Consider the following 20498-nt stretch of genomic DNA (forward strand, 5'->3'; position numbering starts at 1 on the left):
CAAGGGACACACTAACAACACCTCGTACCAGAGGATACTTCACTCAAGCTCATCTTGAGAATCAGACAATGAGAATAAATGTTATTGCACATGAGGGCACATGAACATAGTTGCTAGATTTGAATGGTTACATTCATCCATCCATCTTCTGCCACATATCCTGTACTCAGGGTAATGGGGGATGCTGGAACCTATCCCAGCTGTCATCAGGCAAAAGGGTACACTTTGGAAAGGTCACCAGACAATTGCAGGGCAACATATATAGACAAAAAAACGTTCACTCACAAGTTTACAAACTGGAGAATCCAGAGAAAACACGCAAACTCTATAAGGTCCCCAAATTGAACCAGGGTACTTTTTGCTGTGAGGCTGGAGTGCTAACCACTGAGCCACCATGCCACCTGTGGTTACATTCATTTATTGATATTTTTTGTACTGAGCTTTCCTGTCTCTGGAGAGGAAAGCTTTATGGTTCTGCACCTGAAATAAAGATGCATAAAGATGAACGCTGACATGGAAGAAAAAAGTGTGATCTTAGCTCTTACTTGTTTCTGGAAGACCATGACACTCACAGCCATTTGGGACTGAACAAACATGATAAAACAACAATCTCCTGCCAAATAATGTAGTCTTATATAACTTGTTTGCGATATGATATTCCTTTTTTTAGACTGAAAATGGTCATGAATATTTTGCCAGGATATGTTGGCTTGTCAACATTCTGTTTAAGTATCATTTGAACACATAATGTTCAAATAAATTTGCAAATTGTCATGTATTTGGTAAAAAAAGGTGGGTGGCAGCTACACTTATTTGATCCTTCTCTGCTGTTATTCTACCTTGTAGCCACGCTGTCTCCCTTTTGCGTGTTAGACAGGCATCTGCAATGACAGACCTTTAATTAAAAAATGTTGAAACAAACACTACCGATGATGTCTATAAAAATGCGAAAGAAGTTTACATCAAAACTTAGGCTTTATTATCTTCTTAGGATGTCATTTTGACCAATTAAAACATAACAGTGGGGCTTGCGATTGGGGATTGTATTTTGTATTATAAGTTTCACTTTGCCTTGTCACAGAAATGAATTGAAAATCAGTCAGCGACATAGTGCTATAATACCTTTCACAAAGAGCAGAAATCAGCAATGAAATACTATTTTTGATGTGAGAAATTCAAACCAGCACTAGCATCTTTTTTCCTAATGTTTTGCATATTATTGAACAGGCCAGTTAAAAAAGGAGCACAGACAGAGAATGTGCCCCCTATGAGGACTAATGGCCTCCCATGTGTGCGTCTCACAGCTGTCTACTGGCATCAGTCATTGCCATAGCCTGCCTTCTGGTTGTTTTGCAAGCATGGCTACAAGTAACTTTTGTCACAGTGACAGACTAAATGAGATAAATAAATGAAAATCTCAACTTTTTTTCCACCTCCCCAAATTTAGATAATTCCAATAAATTGGTTCATAATGGATATACTAACTTTACGATAGTATTGTGGTCCTCACTCATCAATGAGTGGGCAAAATCAGGTATAAGAGGCAGTCAATTCGAGTAACAATTTAATCGACAAAAGATAAAACCAATAGATTGTGTTAGGATGCCACTCTTTGGTTTCTATTGGTCGTGCTCACTGACCAACCCTTATTTCCTGCACCAATTGGAGAACACTGGCGTTGATTGCGAGGTTTTTGACCAATCACACGCCACTCTTCTCTAATGGGCGGGTGTTTGTTATTGAGGGGTGGGGTGTTTGAGGTCATTCAGTCCCATTCTGATTCACTCTATCGGCGTGTATTGGAGGAGACGAGTTGTTGGAGTGAGGAGTCGCCGGGTGGCAGTGCATCTGTAACGCTTTTTTTATGGGAAGAGACGCCACTGAAAATTGTACAACTTTGGAGGAATTCATTGAAGGCACGACCCCCGGCGACTACTTAAGGCAACGACTGCGCCACACTCAAGACCGTAAAACGCAGACAGGCTATCAAAGGCTAGCCTGCTAGCATCCTTGAAAACTGACTGGATCAAGGTGTTGATAGCTAGCCTCCCAGCTAATTATCCATCAGCTAGCGGCTCTTTTTTGGCGTAGCATCTTTTGCTCGCTTCTCCTCATCGCTCCTGACTAGACCTTGCAGTCGCCCGTGGTATCGCGTTCACCTCGCGGACTTTAAATCCCTGACTACTAAAGGCAAACGAAGCTTCCTAACTGTCTGTTCCAGGAGACAGCGCCTGCGTTGCTTTAGTTGACACCATCACACCCATCTTACCCGACCCCTTCACCTCTGCCCCCTCCCTCCACCCGAAACACTGGAAATCCACAAGCGGCCGGATAGCGGCGAGGGGCCGGTGAAACTGGGGGTGCTATCGTTACCGGACTCGCAGGGGGTCGTAACGGCTTCAGACAAACACAGCCGTGGGGATCTACCGACAAGTATGGACGGGCTGGCCGTGGAAGTTCGCGGCTCGAATGGGGCCTTCTACAAGGTAACCTGGCCACAGTCGTAGTTTCTAACCGTCTCAGCTGAAAGTTTTGTTTCATTAAAACTATCTAGGTTTCGCTTTCTTGGAGCCAACCCTAGCATAACCACACTTTGCCAACGTTAGCTTGTGTCTCGGAGACCGTTTTGCGTTCCATTAGGATTGGCCATTGTGGGGTGGGAAGCTAGCTCCGGCTAGCTGTTAAGCTAGGTGCACTTGTCATCATCATGTTTCGCCAATATTGTTCGTTGTAACAACTTTTATTTCGTTCCTTTGGAAACATAGCCAAATATATATTTGTATACGTCAGTCTCTCTCAGAATGTACTTCGTGCGAGCACAGTACTGGTATACAATTTTAGCTGCTATTTAGGCAGCTGTTTTGCTGTTATTTTGGACCATAACCAGACAGTCTGCATTTTAATGAGAAGTTGAAAATACCGTAAACTTTTGCTGATAATATTACTATTTTTCATTGCCCCGTCCGAGATGACGACTTTGTTTTCCTTTATATTCAGTCCGCTATACCAATGAAAATATACTTTTCATTGTTACACACGTGACTTTTTTGCAGCTTTGTCCCATCTTGCCATGGAAAAAAAAATGGAGAACGAATTACTTTTATCAGATTCTACACAGACAAAAGATTACATTTCATAGGTGTTGTTTTTTGCCCCATATTATACAAATTGACAACCAGATTAGGAATTGAAAATTCTCATTCATTCAGGAATGTGATTTTCAATTTTTGTACCCTATAACCAGTGTTCCTTTTTCAGGCGACGTTTCCGATGCTTTCTAATCATAACCTTTGTGATAGAATTTTCAACGGTTTTTTTTTCTGTCTACTGTCTCATTTTTTTTGTTTGTGGGATGTTAGGCAAGTTGGCCCACTGCTTTTTGTAACCACATGGTGCTTTTGAGATGAGCCTATATTTACTTGCCTTATGCTTCTCACCTGTCGTTCTGTTTTACAGGGTGACAGTTCGGCTCTGGCATGAATGAGCAATTTCCACTCATCTCTGTTACGATCATTATGTCACGGTTCTCTTTTAGTGGATGCTTAAACGTAGTAGACACATTCTTAATGTATTATTTTAGTAGAGGGAAAAACTGCATTTTCTGGCCTATTGTGACTGACATGTAAAGTAGAAGTGATTATTAGAATGGGGCCTCAAACACTGATGTCACCCTGAGGTATTTAAGATTTTGATAGATAATCTACATACACAGTAAATATTTTGCAACTTTTCAGGGCAATACGGTATCTGTCATGAAATCACATTTGACCTGTTCATTCTCAACATCCAATGCAGCATTGTAAAAAAGGAACACTGAGAAAACCTTAAACCTTGAATGAACTTATAAAGATTTTTTTCTAGTATTTATATGTGATATGTATATTAAATGATTATTTACAAGCCACACGGCCAAAAATATCTCTTTTGGTTGCATTATTTTATGAGATTTATTATTAATTATTTTAATTTGATCAGAGTGAGGAATTTCACAATTTTCCTTATCCCGTAAAGCACTGGTTATACCATGGAGCTCATGTGGTCACTGACATGAGGCCCATTGCAGGATTACCAGAGAACCCTCTCTTCTTTCAGTTGTGTCATGAAGGGGCTTGCCTGACCTTTGACCTGCTACTACTCCAGGGAAGCAATACTCAACCTGACATAACATGCAGATGCACCTGTCACCTGATTTGACCTCTGGAAATTGGTGGATAAGCTCTAATTTTCTTTAAGATCACTTGCTTATGCTCTTGTAAGTTGTCTTGTCACTTGGACCCGAGAGTGGGCAGTTGTCAAAGATATTTGTTATTTAATTGATCAAGGCCTTCTAAGACCATCAGTTAGAGGCCACTGATAGGCAAAGCAGCATCCAAAATAAACTTTTAGAAGTTTTCTGATTTTGCCAAAAGAAAATCTTCATTCCAGTATTACCAGGGCCTACCAGGTGAATCTGTACTCATGTACATGTTTGTGTGTTGGTTCCACTTAGACCTGGCATTTACATGTGTCCTGTGTGATCTAATCAGCGGACACTGTGACACTGCTTGACCACTCTGTCCCTTATAAGGTTGTGTTGTACAGAGACACGCCACACCCACTCCTTTTCCTTGTGTCTTATTATTGCTTAGTGTTGGGGGTGTTGGTTCAAGCTTGTGGCATATCATGACAAATTTGTCATGGCATGCCACAAGGTAGAATATTTTTGCAGTCTATCTTGTCTGCTGTATCTCAAGACTATCAAATTATATATACATCTTAGGTAGACTGAGTGTAAACGGTCCCCTTACACATTCCCTGATGAACATGCCTGTAAAGCTATAGTCTTTCAAGTCACACAGGGAAAATGTGCCTCCATTTGAATCCAGATATATGTGAGAGTAAGTTTAAGAAAGAGATTTTTAGGCTGGCTGTGGTGTCAGAAGTGCAGAATTCACAGCCATGGATTTGTGTAAGCAGTGTGATAGGCTCGCATAAAGCTCTTGATACTCCTCTCTCAGTTACAGTGTGGGTCTCGCATGGCTTTCAAGCGAACTATCCATGTTGTTTACATGTGAAATTAAATGCTCACAGGCACCTCCTTATCTCTGCTTCTGACATCTGCATTCATCGTAATAAAATCCTCTCTGCTTTTTTTGTTAGGGTTACATCAAAGATGTCCACGACGACTCGCTTACGATCGTGTTTGAAAACAAGTAAGTTTTAACTTCTCCATTTTTTGTAGCTGTACCTTAAGTGGTCCTTACATGGTGAAACTAGGATTGAGCTGTAGTAATTGAGCATTTCCACCACTGTCTGGCTGCTGCTCAGGGCGTTCAAAATTATCCTCTTCACCACCCGTGTTTCGAATGCAGCTGTTCATACGCGTCTTAATCGTTTTCTGACTCCTTCTTTTATGGCCCCCTGCCATTCCAACAGCATGGTTTTCTATGCTTTAAGCCCCACCCTCTGCACCTTCGTCCTCCTCGACCACCCCTACCCTGACTTCGCTCTGGACCTGTTTTATCTACTTGGCTCAGAACAGACTGTAGTGCTGGATGCCCCTAAAAATAGTGACTGACCCAAGGTATGCAGTGAGGGAGGGGTGGTGAGATGGAGGCTTGTGCTGTTTTGGGATGGTTCCTACCCCCCCCCACCCCCACCCTTCTACGTTTCCTTGGATTATAATGGAGTATGTTGGAGTAGCTAGTTATGAAAGAAAGTGCTGGATTAAAAGTTTTTTCTAGTATTCAGTGAAAGAATTTAGGCCTAGAAAAATACCAGGTTCGAGTTTTTTGCTGGTATGGGATGCCATTACATATGCACTCAGCTTGTCAACAGTCACTACTTTATTACATTACAAACAAATCACAGAAGTTTAGTTATCAGGCTCAGATCTTTTGATAGTGATATGTGCTGATACTATTCTGCATTGTTATTTAGGATCTTGAGCTTGAAGAGGTCCTAACATTGAATGAATATTGAAATGACATACATGTTTCCGATTCAGCCTTGAAAGTCATCTCCTGAAATTTATGAGATGGGGTTATTTTCTGAATTTTTAACATTAAATACATTTGTTTCTTGCTGCCTGCACTACCTGAATCACTCACAAATTCAGGTAAAAAAAATGTATTTTTTTGTGGAGATTCATCCAAGTTCTTTTGATATTTTTGAGGTTTACATTTTTTTATTTGTCCGTTTCTCACGAAAGCTGGCAGCCAGAACGACAGTTGCCCTTCAGTGATGTGCGATTGCCCCCTCCAGCAGACTACCATAAGGAAATTGGTGAAGGAGAAGAGGTTGAGGTGAGTCTGGGTGATTTTAGTCTTTAACTGAATTTTTGTCCTCATGTCTCAGGGACTTCATCAGGCAGTTTGTTGTTCAGTACTTTAGTTTGTATTGTTCAATTCTATGTATTACAGTTCAGCTGATTTTTGTTTTTTTTCAGTCCAAAATCAAACCTTGTGAAATCTTATTGTATATCTTTCTTGAAGCTTAAACAGCCAACTTTTGTTTATATAATATAAAATTATTATTAGCTCTAAAAGTCTCAAAAGTCAAATTGCAACTGTACGAACTTATTAAAATTTAGTGGTTGTTTTTTAACGGGGTCTATTTTTTGCTGGTGTGTTTGTCCTATATTTTACCTGTCAGGGACATCACACGAGCTCATCAATTAAAACACATTGTTGGAGGTCATTTCAATGTTTGAAACAAGGTCATAGAAAATTTATTTGATTTTGAATTCAGAATCAGAAATACTTTAGTGATCCCTGAGGTAATTGTGTTACAGATGCTCCATACAGAAAGAAATAAGATGAGATGAACTGAAATAAATAAAGACAATAATATACAAGTGCTCTCAGGGATCAAGATGAATACGTTACAAGGGCAAAATACAACCAGCTGGATAGTGAGATGAGATAGTGTGATGTTATTACCAGACCAAGTAAAACTGTCTGATCGCCACAGGCAAGAATGACCTCCTGTGAGGTTTGGTAGTGCTCCTCAGTGGAATCACTCTATTGCTGAATGAATTGCTGTAATTGGTCCGCATGTCATGGAGTGGGTGAGAAGTGTTGTTGAGAATTGCCCTCATCTTGGACTACATACTCCTCTGACACCACCACCAGAGAGTCCAGTTTATTGACATTTCCTCACTGTGGGACGATAGAGGAATATTCTGTTCCTCTATCCAACCCCATAACCTCACTGGCCTTACATATTACCGTAGTTTATTCAGTCTGCTTTTGTCAGCCACCCTCAGACTGACAGCATGAAAAATTGCGCTGGCCAAGACAGACACATAAAAATGAATTCAGGTATTTTTAAGAGAAAGGTGCCGTACTCCAGTAAATATTCATCACATGAAGGTAAAACTGACCCAGAACCTCACAACAATATTATAATGAAGAATAACAGAAGTATTATTGGGAATGCCAAACTGCCTTTATTGAGCCTGGACTAAATTGAAGTAGCTGTGCTGTGCTACATGTGGGCAGTCACAACAACATTCTTAAATGTTTGGTCGCCTTAAATGATGTGCCAACTGATTTAAATAATTATCTTGATATGCATAGCGAGTTTTCCCAGTGTGACCTTTTTGTGAAGTTGAAAATTTTATGTTTATGGTGTTTGTTATTTTTTCCCCAATTTTTTTTTCATTCTGGTGTGATACTATTCCGGATATAAAACAGTTTGTTTCGATGATTACGGTGCTCAGTTTTATTGATTGGCTTTACTTTTGAACTGTTTAATATCCAGTCTTAGTTTGCAGAGACTATGACAAATGTCACACATTTGTCACACTTTAAGCTCTTTACTGAGCAAAATAATAATAAATGTATATTTTCTTTTTATGGTGTTTCGGGTAACATGAGATAAAGGAAAGTATTTTTGTCTAACTTTTGTTTTCTTGTTAGGAAGTTTAGAAAAACCTTGCTCGGGTGAGGTGTCGTGATTATAAGCTTAGTTTAGCAGTATCCTCTACTGTCTTTGTAATATCCAATTAATTTTCACCCTTATTTTACTCAGTCAAGATCTGCCATTTTCTTACTAGACATCCAGCTATTTGATAGGCTGGAATAGCTAGCCACTAACTAAAGTATGAAGAAGAGTTTGTTTTTTTTCTCTTATTCACCTGTCCTTTAACTTGTATCCACTCTCAGGTATACTCCAGGGCTAATGAACAGGAGCCATGTGGCTGGTGGCTGGCTCGGGTCCGAATGATGAAGGGAGAGGTAAATTGATCTTTGTTACACAGGAACTTTTTTATAAGTGAGAGTAAAAATATTCAAGAAGCAACAGCCAAAAAAAAACATCTTGTGACTGTGTCCTTGCTGATACATGTGAGCAGAGGCCCTGAAAAAGCGACTAGTCTGGCATTTCCTCTTCCAAAGGGCCGTAAAAAGTTTGAAGATGTAAGATAATATATTTCTGTTATCTGGTACAAAAACTACATTTTCAGGTCTGATTTTTAACATGTGCTGTTCTGATTGGCCCTAAACTTGAAGGTATTTAATCAGATGTGTAATAAACAATTATTTAATGATGAGATGTAGTTTCTCATTTTAAAATTTGTTCATAAAGTGATCTGAGCCACTCTGCAATCTGTAAAGGGGGCTTAGTACAGAGATTTCACTTAGGCCCAACAGTGGTATGTTATATTGCCTGTTAGTGAAGTGTATTTACTGCAGGGTGTGATATGTTTTAGTGTGAGTACAAGTTCCAAGATAACTACTGCTGGATAATGAGCTCAAGAGTCAGCATGGCTTGATGTTGGAACATCCGTCACAAAATTGCATTTCCAATACAGCTTGTATTTCTTCACATTTGATGTGTAAACCACGAGTCACTTATGTTATATTGATGCATTTCACCACATTTCTAATGTGAACCAGCTCACCAACAATTGCAGGTTAACTAGTGGGTCAGTGGGATTTGGAAAGGATAGCTGTGCTGTACTAGTCAAGCCAAGGGATTTGCTACTACTTTTGTTGTGCTGTTATTTGTAGCAGTCTGATAAGAGCCAGCAGGAATGTCTAGCAGTGACTGATGGCTTTAATTCTGTCCTTTTGAGCATGGAGTGTTCAGTGTTATTCTCAATGCCCCTCTCACACCCATCTCTTTGTCATTTCCTACATTTCTGAATTGGATTCTTTATCTCACTCTGCTATATTGTCTTTTATTTCATGCTACATGTCAGCAAATGAGCAGAGCGTTAATTACCTCACTGGGAAGTTGAACAATACAGAATAGATTAAGTTTTGTTTCTTGTAAATTGGAATGACTGTATTACTGTAGAATGCCAGCTAATTCAGTAAGTGGTGCATTGGTGTGATGTTGCCTTTTACTCATCTTGAAAAATTTGTCTACTGTGCTGGTTTCCAGTTCTACGTGATTGAATATGCTGCGTGTGATGCCACATATAATGAGATTGTCACATCGGAGCGCATCAGGCCTCTAAACCCCAACAGCCCCTCCTCTCGAAACTCCTTTCACAAGGTCCCCATCCCTGTTCCAGAGGACCTACGGGACATGTAAGTTTATACATTTGCTGGTTACATACTATGGGTACAATATTATCAGCCAAGCATCATGTTTAATTACTGTGTAATGGACTGGGCCAGGATTTCCTTTTGTAAAAACGTTGATGTGGGAATAGGTGGGTAAATTTTACATTTCACCATATCAATTTCTTGCTGTCACAAGTGGTCACAGATAACAGCATTGACACAATGTGCTGGTGCATCCAAACAAACAGCAAAGCTGATCCTCTGTGACTTTTCTTTATCAACAGCTGTGCAAATGACAATATTCACAAAGACTTCAGGAAAGCTATCGGAGCCAACTGCATCTTCTACAGTGCCCAAACACATGAACTCATTGTGCTGGTCAGTATTCTACATTGTAAATTTTAGCTCGGTCTCAAGTCATGGGGAAAAACATGAGGTCTCTGCTTTTTTTTGTAAAGGTATCTGACACCGTGCCAAAGGCTTATAGCAACTTGGAAATTTTGGGGTATAAATTAATTGTATGCGAGGGATTTCCTGAATCTCCTGCAGCACATTGTGAGATATGAAGACCTTATGTATCACTTCTTACATTTTTGGTCTTCAATAGACAAATACAACAAGCCTGTGCTGCTCAGTTTTATTTCAAAATTATCAGTCACTCTGTTTAACATGAATCCCTTCTATATCCTGTATTTTCACAGTCAACAAATGAAACCACAGTAAAACGCGCAACTCTTCTCAGTGACATGCATTTCCGCAGCATCCGCACCAAGCTCATGCTTATGTCTCGCAATGAAGAAGCCACCAAACATTTGGAGGTAAGCTTCTACCCTATTAGTCAGGATAACCCTGACCATACCATTAGGCTGAGTTAACTTATTTTAACCAAATCCAACTATGCATTGCAATGTCCCTTCCCAGACAAGCAAGCAGTTAGCATCAGCATACCAGGAGGAGGTTCGGGTCAGAGAGGACCTGATGGGTCTTGCCATTGGGTCTCATGGTGCCAACATCCAGCAGGCTCGAAAAGTGCCGGGAGTCACAGCCATTGAGTTGGAGGAGGAGAGCTGTACCTTCAGGATCTATGGAGAGGTATGTCATGCAACAATCTTAAATATATTTGTAAACTTAGGTCATGTAAATTCAAATAGTAGAGTGAATAACTGTATCATGTATCCCATGATACAGTTTGAGCTGAAGTTTATGTCACATTGCAGACCCCAGAGGCAGTGAAGCAGGCTAGAGAGTATCTTGAGTTTAAAGAAGACTACTTTCAGGTACCCAGGAACCTTGTCGGTAAGTCCACAGCACTGCATGAGCTTACCATTTTTCTAAATGACAATATCCCATGTAATCACCCTAACTTAGTCATTATTCCTACACATTGAAACATTCTTTTTCTATTTTCCTAACTCAGGCAAAGTCATCGGCAAAAATGGCAAAGTGATACAGGAAATAGTGGACAAGTCAGGCGTGGTTCGTGTCAGGATCGAGGGAGACAATGACAAAAAGCTTCCCCGGGAGGAGGTAGGCAGGCAGGGGGCAGGCAGGGACGACACTACCAGCAGCAAAGAGGTGAATGGACCGTTCGGCTAGTTTCCCAGTCCTTTACCACCCCCCAACCCCCACCCTCTTTACTCCCCAAAAGGCAAAACCTACTAATCGACAGAGGATTGTGGACATGCCATTTGCTGCCTGTTTTGACAATTTCATTTTGTTGCTTTGTTTCTTGTCTTGTCATTAATACTTACGTTGTTGTTGTTGCTTTTAAAATACACAGCCCTCTGCTAGGGATTGTGTCATTTGGGAGGTAGGGGGCATGTCTTCTCTGAGGGGTTCATTGTATTTTATTTGAATGTGCTTCGTGCAATTTGTAAGCTTACCAAGCTGATCTTCAGAAATGGTTCGCGACTCACTACTTCAATATATTTGAAGGAAACGTTTTCATGTCAGTTAACCACCCTGCAAAAAAGTTGTATGTTGACAGTAATGATTATCTAATAACTTCAGAAAATGACTTTTAACTCTGGATTTCCCGCTTTCTCTTTCTTTCCACTGTATCAGGGCATGGTTCCCTTTGTCTTTGTTGGAACTAAAGAGAACATCAGCAACGCACAGGCTCTTTTGGAGTATCATGTGTCCTATCTACAGGTTAGTGTCTTTTTGATTACCAGCAGAGGGCAGCACTCCCTTTTCTTTGTTTCTGTTGTGTATAAAATTCAATTTTAAGTAGAAGTTGACAGACTTTCACCTACTTTCTGTTGAGGATCTGTAATTCTTAGAAACCCAGCTCTTTTCATGTGGTTGAGGAAAGGATTTGGGGGGTCATGTGGGCCTGTTCAGGGTAATTTCATATTGGTCACCTGTTCCCCTCCTCACCAGAGCCACATGAGGAAAGCTGCTGAGTGCACCTCATTTTTCTCCTACCTCATGTCCTTTTTATAAATAGTCTGTACCTCTGGGATGGGGTGAAGGGTACGCTAGAGTTTAGATTTCAGCTATCTGGACCCTCAGGATCCAGAAATAACCTCAGACCCCCTCTTGCCTCACTTCCTTCTCACTCCCCTCATGCTCCCTCCCTTGATGTTCAGCTGTCTTTGGTGGAGGCAGCTGTCACATTGTGAAGTCAGACCCCTCCCCTCAAATCCTCCACAACTTAACCAGCAAACTGCTGTAGCCACACTCCACCCCCACCCCACCACACCCCGTCATCTATAGAGCTCACACAGGTCAGCAGAAAATTTGAAATTGCAGGAGCTTACTCCAGCAGTTCACTACCCTCCATAGTTGAGGATAGTAATATTACTTGGAGGGAGATTATGTGGGTGACTTCAGGGGATCCCTGACATTGTGATACATGTCTGGTATAGTGATTTTTGAATTACTGAAGCCATCATAATTGTGACTCATTATAATCATGTCATGTGAAATTGGTTTCTGTTAAGGTTGAGCAAAAGCTTCTCTTTTAATAATTTGCATTTACCTGTCAACCGTGGTGTAGGTATTTACATCACAGAACAGCAGTTTAAGTCCTGCATGTATGGCATTTATTTTATTTTACAAAATGATACGTAAACTTTTGATTGAAGCTTGTGAGAGTGGCAGCGTGTTTCCAAAAATGGCCATATGCCTCAGCCTTGATTATTTATGTCCTCCTCTACACTATTAGCAGCAGCAGTAGTCGCTTTCTTGAAATTGATTATTTTGTTTTTATTAAATGCATTCTTCTACTTAAATGTTAGTATCTGTACTGGATAAAATATAATGGCAGCATCATGTTACCTTGTATATCACAAACCTCTGAGCTTGGCAGCATTTATAGTATAGAGAGATGCTGACAGGTGGATGCATAGAATCACATGTTAATGGGGTATCACTCTCTCCTTAAAAACTATGCTTCATGGGACATTGATTTTTGAGAGTTTAATAACTGCTTACTATAGATTATAACTGTCAGAATTGCTTTGATATCAACATAGGAAAATATTATGAATCACCCCTTCAGTTTGTAACCGACAGTCTTGGTTTTCATGTCATTGGGTAGTTTTTCCTTTAATGGCTCATACTTATTTTTGTATTTAAAAAAACAATGCACACCTTTACTATCTACATCCAAACAAATCATAGTTGAGCAAGAAATCTTTTTATGTTTACAAATGGTGTCTAAAATTATGGAGAAATATGAGGAACAAATTAGAATGTTACCCCAGGAAGACATTGTCCTAAATGACCAAGAAATTCCCAAGTTATCAGAACGTAATTAGGAGGGACCGTCACTAATGGAGAATCTCTGTAAACAGGGCTATTGTTCTTTGAAGGTTATCCACTGCCAACATATTCAAAAGTGGCAGATGACAAGAGAATCACTGTCTGGTTCCAGCTTAATGCAGCACAGGAATTTAAGAGGCTATAAAACCATTTGTGGTAATCAGCAGAAACTTTTACTGCACAATGTTACTTGTTAGAATGTTACAGGTGTCATTTGAAGATTTAATAAAATGTGCCAAAAATTATTTTCAGTTAATAATTAGCATCATTCTCGGTCTCTAAATCCTTTTTAGATGCATTCGATGAACTTTTTAAATAGTGACATATAAACCGTTTGCAGTTGAACCTGATGATTCCAGTTGATCAAAAGACTTGTTATTGGTGGCAACTGGAGCAATTTTGGCACCTTTTTGCTTCGCCTTGTGAGCTACTTTTCAAATAACCATGTAAAATTGATCTACCAAAACTAGCAATGTTGAATATACATTTTTTTATATATCTACTGAGTATACCTATATTCCAAAACACAGTCCAAAAGTTATGCTTCCACATTTCCCTTCTTTGGAATAGCAATTATAGATTGATAGATAAAGCAAATGCAATTTGAACGTGACGTTGTGGGGGGGGGGGAAGTATTCCTCCCTTTGCGCATGGAAGTGCTGTGCAGTCAAGCGCGAGTTTGACTACATAGGCCTGGTGACTCGAGTGTCTGTAAAAAAACAAGATCTCAGACTGGCTGCACTGTATAGTCATCCCTCGTTTATTGCAGGAGTTCCAGAACCAGCTGCAATAAACAAAAACGTGCGAAGTACTGATCCTATTTTATTTTACTATTTATAAGAACTTGAAAACTTCATGACTCTTCTTTACTATTCCCATACTCTTATAAACACCTCCTATACTCTTAAATGAATGGTAATTGCACGAAACGGACAAGGCACGATGTTGGATGCATGTTATGCACAGGAGATGCAGAGAATGGTGGTATGGTTGCTGAGCGAATCACAGCCAAGAATACAGAATACCATATTCTGGTTGGTTGCCCCCCCCCCCTCGCAAAATGCCCTTCTTACCATAAAAATAACTGAAGAGTAATGTTTGCCGTTCTGTGATTTCCCTATGTCTATGAATGTGTTTGGCAGGGAGTGTGAGTAGGAGAGTATGAGAGGATTAAATATAGCGGTTATCTGCAATATAAAATTGTACAATGATACGGTGAGACTGCGAAAAGTGAACAGTGATATAGCCAGGGACTACTTTAATTCAGTCAAGTGGCAAGTGCCACAGGGAAGATATGTGAGACTTTGATTGGCATGCGATCTACCAATATCACCATCATTGCTGGTTGATAGTGAATGTAATATTGGTTGTTTGTGTGCCAATCAAACTCTGTTGGGCACCCCTGCTTAAGAGCATTGGTGAAATTTGTAGCTTGTACTTTTTTTTTCTTCATAATATTTTGTGTTTTTCCAGACATTTTCAAGGTTGTATGTGAGGTTGTGTGTATATAAAACATGTTTTATATTTGAGTGTATTAAGAGGTGAAAAATGTATTTGTATTTGTATTTTTAAGCGAGTATTTTTTTTTTAATTTCGTAGCATTTTTGTAATTTGCATGCTCCATGATTTCTTTTCTGGTTTTTATCCTCCAGGAAGTGGAACAGCTGCGTCTTGAGCGGCTCCAGATTGACGAGCAGCTCCGTCAGATAGGAGTTGGGTACCGTGCACCTCCCAGTCGAACAGGGGCCCCTGGTGTTGACAGGGAGAAGGGCTACTTGACAGATGAGAGCAGCAATTCACTCCACACCTCACGAACGTATGGGGGCCGTGGCCGTGGACGCAGAGCCTCCAATAGTCAATACTCTGGATATGGTAGGAAAATTTATGGACATGATTTCACAACGGTTATTAGCTTTGCAAGGTTAGGGGTGGAAAATAAATGATAATTACATTTCTGTATCACTTGACTAGGCACAAACTCTGAGCTGTCTAATGCCTCTGAGTCTGAGGATGTTGGTGAGCGGGACCAGCGACCTCGTGGCTTGGGGGCTGAGGAGAGAGGTTCCAGGCGGGGGGGAAGGGGCCGCGGCTCCAACCCTGGACGTGGTCGTGGTGGACCTGGGTCGAAGTCTTCCAACTCAATCAGTTCAGGTAGTTGAGTTACATGGCCAGGTTACAGAGCTGGTCTTAGTCCTTGTGATAAAGGGTTAACCATATTAGAGTCAAAGACTCTTTTAAATCATAATATTTTGGATATGTGTGGCCTTTTCAATCAAATGAAATTCAAACGCTATTTATTTTGATAACCCAATATATATATTGTGATATACAGTGATTATAAATGGGCTGTAGATTATGATATACATGTTTTAACATCACTCACTGATGTCTTAGTTGCATACTATTTTTGATTTTCATCTCAAGTGCTGAGAGACCCAGATAGTAATCCCTACTCCCTGTTGGAGGGAGAGGGAGAGCTTGCTGACACAGACATCAATGAAAGCATGGCTACTGACCGCCGCAGACGCTCCCGCCGCCGCCGCAATGACCAGGAGCCCAGCGTGATGGATGCTGCTGTAGAGTCAGACAGCCAGGCAGGCCCCAGTGAGAATGGATTGGGTGAGAACTAAGTATTGCTTTTAGCATTTGTTCGTGTTCAGATGCACTGGCATTCTATAAATATTGTTATATGTGATTTTATATATATATATATATATATATATGTATACGTTTTGTACTGAATTTTTTTTTTTATTGGAGACACAGAGCAATATTTTCTTGCCTTACCGGTAGATGAAGAAGCCCGGCCACAGCGCCGCAACCGAAGCCGTCGCCGCCGTAACCGTGGCAATCGCCCAGAGGGAGGCTCAGCCAGCCGTGACAGACAACCAACTGATAGTGGTGAGTCAATATTTTACACCTACCGGTAGTTTATGTAAGATCATGCCTCCAGTAAATTGTCACCAATTTCATTCATAATTTTTAGTGACCGTTGCTGACTACATATCCCGTGCTGAGTCCCAGAGCAGACAGAACCTTCCTCAAAAGGAAAACCATGCTGGCCCAGAGCCCAAGGTTGAGACACAAGCCAAATAATTGAGGAGCCTCAAATGAAGGTATGTCTAGTTCTTTGATCATTCTCAAGTTTCCTGCCTTTTCTACTTCAGGAAAATGGGACCGGTGGTAAAAAAGAAGAGCGAACGCCCTCCAAGCACTCCCCCAGCAAAGCGATGACCCCAACAAGTGAGACTCTAACCTTGGTCAATGGGGTCTCATAATGAGACGGCCTCACCCCTTTGAACCTAAGTCTAGAGCAAGACTCCATGGCAAATTCTGTCCCTGCTTGCATTAACTTAAACCTTAAACAGATGAGTGAAAAGTACCTGACAAAATACCTGAATTCATACTATGAGAGTGAAAAAGTACAAAAAAACGACAAATGCATCTACTTAAAAACACACGTTAAAGGTGTATGCTATCCTATCTATCAGTACTTAGTGCTTATTTAAAAAAACAACTAGCTTGCCAAAAAGAGCTGGTGGATATGACTTGATTTTTAAAGAAATACTGAAACAGGACAAGACTTTTTTTGTTTTCTGAAACGGTTGTCTTTATTTGTCTTTTTTTTTTTTTTTTGTTCTTGTTTTAATGTTAGTTTTTTTTCATTGTTTATCACTGGTTTGGACTTGGCGGTTGCTCTCAACCAAATCGGACGCGTCTCGTAACAGTGTTAAAGTACAGACAAGAAAGATGTAAACTGTAACGAGTGACATACGGGCAGACAGTCCAATAGCTTATGTGCCGCAGCATTCGCACTCTGAACCTGGGAATGCAGACAGTCAGACAGATTTGATTATTGATTGACATTGTGCCTTGAATTAAAAAAAAAAAAACCTTAAAAAAAAAACTTGAGTTTTTTTTTTTCCTGTTTTTTTTTTTTCGTTTAGTTTTTTTTTCCGGAGAGGAAGACAAGGACGGTTATTCTGTTTTGTTATGGTTCCCGTGAGTGAACAGACCTATGACGGAATAATGAGTTTAAAAAAAAAGTGAAGAGCCATTGATCGAGGGAGTAGCTGGGGAAGAAACAGCAATCTGGTGCCAAACACAAAATTCAAGGCGCTTGTTGAAAGAACGGCGCTGGGGGTCAGGGCACACGCACAGTTTGTGTGTGCAGGTATGTGATTGTTTGTGTGTGCACATTTGAGATATTTGGCAACCACAAAACTTAACTTGGAGGGATGACGGAACAAAATATTCCCGGCCCGCATCACAGGGTGAGGTGTCTCTATTTATAATTTATGGGCCTGAGGGGTGTGACGTGACATCGCCTCCTCATCTGTTGTGGGTCTCTGAATGGTCCAGGGTGACACCCATACAGCCTTGTACAGGCTGAGGCCAGAAAAACTGCAGACTTGTTCAACAGATTTAGACATAAAGAGAACTATACCTTGCCTGTTTCTCTGTCGGTGGGGGACGGCGGTGCTAGCTTCCAGACTCACCAGTGTCATGAACCACTGCAGCGTACACTTCCAGATGCACATAAAAAGTGACCACCTCTCTGGGATGTGTGTTGCGAGTGGGGGAGGGCCTGGAGTCTGTGGACTGTGGGATTGTGACAGCTTCAGATGAGAGGAGAGCCACATGAAAACAGGTACATACACAGGACATACTCACTAGATGTCAAAATGCAATAGCACGCGGCTGCAAGGTGGTGTGGTTGCCCGCGTGGCTCAGAGTAAGGGGAGTAACAGAAAACTTAAACAAGTAAAGCATCTGTTTTGTACCTGGCTGTTTTGGGTTTGCAGATGGAATGAGGAAGGGACTCGAAACTTCAGTGGCTCTCTGATCATGTTGTTACTGTTATCTTGGTTACCGCTCTCAAGTTTTTTTTTGTTTTTTTTTTGTTGCTATTTCCACATCTTAGAAAATATTAAATAAAAAATTAAAGTGAAACCAACCTCTTCTCTGGAGATGAACTTTGATTTCTCTGTCTTGTGGGCTTGCAGTCTATTTTTCTAATTTGCATGGTGTTTAGTTAAAAGCAGTAGGTGGCGACTGTCCTGTGCATGAAGAAAGGGTGTTATTAATCTGACTTACAAAGCCATTGTTTCATTCACTAAAATTGCTGCTAATGTACACATTGAATGTCCAACTAACTCGAAACTCTACCTTGAAGAAAGAGTGAAACAGAAAAGGGGAACATTTCCTTTGCTCACAAGTTTTAGTCTGATAAAGTATTAAGTTCTGATAATAGGGCAACATTGTGCATGACAAGCAAGTGTCCACATGACCAAAGGTTTTGAGAGACAGATGAATGGGAGTGTGGTTGAAACGAAATGACCCAGAAGCTGCTGTTAAGATGTCTCTGCGCACCTGTATGTTGTGTTTTTAGAGTATGGAAGAGCACTTGAGTATTTGTACCTTGGTTCAGCTGCATGTGTGTGAGAGGAGGATGAAGCCCCTATCTGGTGTGTTTGTGATTACCTTTATACCTCATCGTGTGAGTACTGTATTCCCTTAAGTATCTGTATCCCTCATGTGCTGTTGAAAGACTGCAGTGTGTGTATGTGTGTGTGCACGTGTATATGTATGTGTGCGTGTGTATGCGTGTGTGGGAGAGAGAGAGATTGAGAGTGTGTGAGTGCTGGTTGTACAGTTGACTCCTCACTGTCAGAATTTGTCTCTGGTTTTCTCACTCATGTTCTGATGGCAATAAAGGACTTTTCATTGTTTGGTATACATTTTTTAAAAAATCTTTCTGTTCAACATTTTGACAAAAGTTTTTAAATTTGAACTCAGTCTCATGAGAACACTGGATTCTGAAGCTTTTTACTAACAATAAATGTTTGACATCAGTGATGTGACCTTTCAAAAATATTGTCAATTGGAAATTAAGAAAAAAAATCAAATATTAGACTATCTGGGTTTTTTTTTTTCTGCTGATATTCATTTTGCGCAAGTAGACAGTAAAGTCAGGAAATGTTTAGTTTTTGGTGAGTTCTGTTAGTCACGTCTTAATTACTAAAGGAAACTTGTAAATTTTCAGGTAATTATTCTGATTTTATAAAGGTGATTAATGTCCATTTATCTCATGGAATATTCCTTTCATTTTGAAATTGATAAAATGAACCCAACAAGACAGAAAAATGATTTCAATGTGTTGTCAGTCAGTTTACAGCTCTTGAAAAAATTGAGATTGCTAATTTTTTCTTTCCAGAAATCAAGATCTCTTCTTATTTATGTCAATCCATTTCAGTGTTTCTTGAATTCCAACCAAAGCACACCAGTTTCTCGCTAATAAGATAATGATGATACCAACCAAATGTTATTTAACAAGAAATAAAAAATAAAAAATGTTGCTTAGATCCTCACTTTCCTCTTGAATTGAACCAACTAGAAGGCAAAATAGTGCTGGTCATAGGTCAAAATAAACTGAAATTAAAATATGTATATGTTTGCCATGCAAAAATAAATTAAAATTTCAAGTTCAATTCTGGCTTTACTGCTGGAGAGAGAGTTGGTGAACATTCGGTTGCTTTCATCCTTAAAATGTGTAAGGCAGCAGTTCATAAGAACAAGGTTGAGAAGTGAGGAGTCAGGCTGAAGTGTACAAAAGACCATAAAGATTAGATCAAAGGACTGGAGTAACTTCAGCCACCTCAATTTGGAAGACCTGAACCCCACTGAAAACCTCTGAAATTTGATCAAGAAGAGGATGAATGCTACATGCCATCAAACAAAGCTGTGCTGCTTGAATTTGTGCCAGGAATGCCATAAAGTCATCCATAATATGATACCAATTCAGGCTTTATACACCAAATATTGATTTCTGAAGACATCACAAGTTTAAACATTAGTAATATGTTACTAAAATTAAGAGGAACTTTTTGCATGACTTGAAGTCTGAAAAGACAATCTTCTTTGGTATTTTGGCCTGCAAATACATGCTCTCAATGAAAATATTTGGAATTTGGGAGTTATATTGTCAGTAGTAACTGAAGATGTTCATTTTATTCAAACATATACCAATAAATAGCCAAATTAGAAAAACTAATTATTTTGCAGTGGTCTCTATTTTTTTTTCCAGAGCTGTATATTTTCTGATACATTAGCTAATTAACTAACAGCAAGGTATTTATTTTATGAGGAGAAAAATCTTTGGCCATTTTGTTTGAGTCTTTGTGAAAAATGACAGCAGGATAAACATCTGTAATGAATGAAAGTTATGATGGACCA

At 39.9% G+C, this 20498-nt stretch overlaps 1 protein-coding gene across 2 annotated transcripts; it reads left to right on the forward strand.

Annotated features, from left to right (window-relative positions):
• Positions 1 to 1783: 1783 nt before the first annotated feature.
• On the forward strand, positions 1784 to 18219 carry fxr2 (FMR1 autosomal homolog 2). Of its 2 annotated transcripts, none has more exons than XM_086165410.1 (17): positions 1784 to 2486; positions 5140 to 5192; positions 6191 to 6284; positions 8148 to 8219; positions 9370 to 9518; positions 9779 to 9872; positions 10196 to 10312; positions 10416 to 10586; positions 10712 to 10790; positions 10912 to 11069; positions 11559 to 11645; positions 14915 to 15134; positions 15234 to 15413; positions 15687 to 15881; positions 16056 to 16163; positions 16249 to 16337; positions 16430 to 18219. In XM_086165410.1, exons 1-17 carry the CDS (start codon positions 2436 to 2438, stop codon positions 16538 to 16540), a joined length of 2028 nt encoding a protein of 675 aa, XP_086021536.1. In that variant the 5' UTR covers positions 1784 to 2435; the 3' UTR covers positions 16541 to 18219. The 2 variants fall into 2 exon arrangements, with proteins under 2 accessions (XP_086021536.1, XP_086021537.1); XM_086165411.1 differs by having other exon boundaries at positions 1812 to 2486; positions 10912 to 11021.
• Positions 18220 to 20498: the final 2279 nt, after the last annotated feature.

The sequence above is a fragment of the Fistularia commersonii genome, chromosome 19 (genome assembly GCF_037954325.1).
Source record: "Fistularia commersonii isolate RoL2024-O1a breed Wild chromosome 19, RoL_Fcom_v1.0, whole genome shotgun sequence".
Taxonomy (NCBI): Eukaryota; Metazoa; Chordata; class Actinopteri; order Syngnathiformes; family Fistulariidae; genus Fistularia; species Fistularia commersonii.

What these genes read in the sequence shown, in the direction of transcription:
- fxr2 (XM_086165410.1), top strand. Translation starts at nt 2,436, where the DNA reads ATGGACGGGCTGGCCGTGGAAGTTCGCGGCTCGAATGGGGCCTTCTAC. An exon ending in TAGTCAATACTCTGGATATG is followed by an intron (nt 15,135 to 15,233) that starts GTAGGAAAATTT and finishes TCACTTGACTAG; the next exon opens with GCACAAACTCTGAGCTGTCT. An exon ending in TTCCAACTCAATCAGTTCAG is followed by an intron (nt 15,414 to 15,686) that starts GTAGTTGAGTTA and finishes TTTCATCTCAAG; the next exon opens with TGCTGAGAGACCCAGATAGT.